Consider the following 3,545-nt stretch of genomic DNA (forward strand, 5'->3'; position numbering starts at 1 on the left):
TATATATGTATGTATATATGTATGTATATATGTATGTATGTATATATATGTATGTATGTATATATATATATATATATATATATGTATGTATATATGTATGTATATATATGTATATATGTATGTATGTATATATGTATGTATATATGTATGTATGTATATATGTATGTATATATGTATGTATGTATGTATATGTATGTATGTATGTATGTATATATATATATATATATATGTATGTGTACTTCAGAGAGTATAAAGGTGTGTCCTCTTCAGTCTAACACACGTCACAAGGTGCTGGTGATGGAGTATTGTCCCTGTGGAAGTCTCTACACCGTCTTAGAGGAATCCTCCAACGCGTACGGACTCCCTGAGGACGAGTTCCTCCTAGTCCTCCACAACGTGGGTCGGTGGGATTCTTAATTATTACCATACCTGTGTACTGTTGGAGGTGTGTCTCCCAGGTGTTCTCTGATTGGCCGTTGTGTGTCTTCAGTGGCAGGTATGAACCACCTGAGAGAGTACGGGATCGTCCACCGAGACATCAAACCAGGAAACATCATGCGAGTGATCGGAGAGGACGGACGGTCCGTCTACAAGCTCACCGACTTCGGAGCCGCCAGAGAGCTGGAGGACGACGAGCAGTTTGTGTCTCTGTACGGCACCGAGGAATACCTGGTGAGTGAGACTCAGCTGGTGGGGAGAGACTCAGCTGGTGGGGAGGAGTCAGCTGGTGGGGAGAGACTCACCTGGTGGGGAGAGACTCACCTGGTGGGGCAGGAGTCAGCTGGTGGGGGAGGAGTCAGCTGGTGAGTAAGGGGTCACCTGGTGGGGAAAGACTCACCTGGTGGGGAAAGACTCACCTGGTGGGGAGAGAGTCACCTGGTGGGGAGAGACTCACCTGGTGGGGAGAGACTCACCTGGTGGGGAGGAGTGAGCTGGTGGGGAGGAGTCAGCTGGTGAGGAGGACTCACCTGGTGGGGAGAGACTCAGCTGGTGGGGAGAGACTCACCTGGTGGGGAGGAGTCAGCTGGTGGGGAGAGACTCGCCTGGTGAGGAGTCACCTGGTGGGGAGGAGTCACCTGGTGGGGAGAGACTCACCTGGTGGGGAGGAGTCAGCTGGTGGGGAGAGACTCAGCTGGTGGGGAGAGACTCACCTGGTGGGGGAGGAGTCAGCTGGTGGGGGAGGAGTCAGCTGGTGAGTAAGGGGTCACCTGGTGGGGAAAGACTCACCTGGTGGGGAGGAGTCACCTGGTGAGTAAGGGGTCACCTGGTGGGGAGGACTCGCCTGGTGAGGAGGAGTCACCTGGTGGGGAGGAGTAAGCTGGTGAGGAGGGACTCACCTGCACCTGGTGAGGAGGGACTCACTTGGTGAGATTAGCGTCAGCTCTCATCCTTCAGGTTGTATCATCTTCTCCACCTGAAGACGTTCAGGTGAAGGTTTGGTCACCTGTTGAACTCTTCTTCTTCGTGTGTTTGCAGCACCCCGACATGTATGAGCGAGCCGTGCTGAGGAAAGACCACCAGAAGAAGTACGGAGCCACGGTGGACCTGTGGAGCATCGGGGTCACCTTCTACCACGCCGCCACCGGCAGTCTGCCTTTCAGACCGTTTGAAGGGCCACGCAGGAACAAGGAAGTCATGTAAGAGTCCCGCTGCTTTATAAGGAGGAGAAGAAGAAGAAACAGGAAGCTGAGCTTGTTTGTTGTCGTCTCTCAGGTATAAAATCATCACAGAGAAACCGTCCGGAACGATCTCAGGACACCAGAAGTGTGAGAACGGGAAGATCGAGTGGACCACTGAGATGCCTGTTTCATGCAGTCTGTCCAAGTAAGAAGTATTTAAAGAAGTAGAAGTACCTCAGAGAGTGAAGAGCTGGTATTTAAAGAAGTACAAGTACCTCAGAGAGAGAAGAGGAGGTATTTAGAGAAGTACAAGTACCTCGGAGAGAGAAGAGGAGGTATTTAAAGAAGTACAAGTACCTCAGAGAGAGAAAAAGCGGTATTTAGAGAAGTACAAGTACCTCAGAGAGAAAAGAGGAGGTATTTAAAGAAGTACAAGTACCTCGGAGAGAGAAGAGGAGGTATTTAAAGAAGTACAAGTACCTCAGAGAGAGAAGAGGAGGTATTTAAAGAAGTAGAAGTACTCTGGTCTATGACCTGGTCTCTGACCTGGACTCTGACCTGGTCTCTGACCTAGACCCTGACCTGGTCTCTGATGTTTCAGGGGTCTCCAAAGCCTCCTGACTCCGGTCCTGGCTAACATCCTGGAGGCGGATCAGGAAAAGTGTTGGGGCTTCGATCAGTTCTTCGCAGAAACAAACGACATTCTTCACCGAACCATCGTCAATGTGTTCAGTCTGCAGCAGGCGACGCTGCACCACGTGTACATCCACGAGTACAACACGTAAGAATGTATATAATATATGTGTATATATTATATATAATGATATTCTGTTTAATATAAAATAATTTATAAAACTCTGCACTGCTTCAACAGATGAGATTTATTCATCAAATCTGTTAAAACAAGGTGTTTATTGGTAAAACACACAGAAAAGCTGATCTGTTTACTAATTTAAGAACTCCATGCGTCCCATATTTCTATATTTTCAATCTTTATTCTCATCAGAAGACAATAAGAGAGCTGGAGACCGTATCCCGGCATGCACTGAGCCAAAGGCATGGTTTAAGTTCCTCATGTGTCCACAGGGCGGCGCTGTTCCAGGAACTTCTGTCCCGCCGGACCAGCATCCCGCTGCACAACCAGGAGCTGCTGTACGAGGGCCGCCGCCTGGTCCTGGACCCGAACCGCCAGGCCCAGAACTTCCCCAAGACCTCCAGAGACAATCCCATCATGCTCGTCAGCCGGGAGTCCGTCGCCACCGTGGGCCTCATCTTTGAGGACCGTACGTAGACCAACATGGGGCGCCAGACCAGTAGATAGATGTTAGGACATCAGACCAGTAGATAGATGTTAGGACATGACACCAGTAGCTAGATGTTAAGACATGACCAGTAGATAGATGTTAAGACATGACCAGTAGATAGATGTTAGGACATGACCAGTAGATAGATGTTAGGACATGAGACCAGTAGATGGATGTTAGGACATGAGACCAGTAGATAGATGTTAGGACATGAGACCAGTAGATAGATGTTAGGACATGAGACCAGTAGATAGATGTTAGGACATGAGACCAGTAGATAGATGTTAGGACATGACCAGTAAATAGATGTTCGGACATCAGACCAGTAGATAGATGTTAGGACATCAGACCAGTAGATAGATGTTAAGATATGAAACCAGTAGATGGATGTTAAGATATGAAACCAGTAGATAGATGTTAGGACATGACCAGTAGATAGATGTTAAGATATGAAACCAGTAGATAGATGTTAAGATATGAAACCAGTAGATAGATGTTAGGACATGACCAGTAGATAGATGTTAGGACATGACCAGTAGATGGATGTTAGGACATGACAAGTAGATAGATGTTAGGACATGACCAGTAGATAGATGTTAGGACATGACCAGTAGATAGATGT

The 3,545-nt window shown here is 47.6% G+C and overlaps 1 protein-coding gene across 1 annotated transcript; it reads left to right on the forward strand.

Annotated features, from left to right (window-relative positions):
- The first annotated feature begins 212 nt into the window (after window positions 1-212).
- On the forward strand, window positions 213-3,539 carry LOC116379810 (serine/threonine-protein kinase TBK1-like). Its single transcript, XM_031841781.1, has 6 exons — window positions 213-400; window positions 491-672; window positions 1,477-1,637; window positions 1,714-1,824; window positions 2,221-2,400; window positions 2,706-3,539. Exons 1-6 carry the CDS (start codon window positions 232-234, stop codon window positions 2,908-2,910), a joined length of 1,008 nt encoding a protein of 335 aa, XP_031697641.1. The 5' UTR covers window positions 213-231; the 3' UTR covers window positions 2,911-3,539.
- Window positions 3,540-3,545: the final 6 nt, after the last annotated feature.

The sequence above is a fragment of the Anarrhichthys ocellatus genome, unplaced genomic scaffold (genome assembly GCF_004355925.1).
Source record: "Anarrhichthys ocellatus isolate YVR2014 unplaced genomic scaffold, GSC_Weel_1.0 scaffold5252, whole genome shotgun sequence".
Lineage (NCBI taxonomy): Eukaryota > Metazoa > Chordata > Actinopteri > Perciformes > Anarhichadidae > Anarrhichthys > Anarrhichthys ocellatus.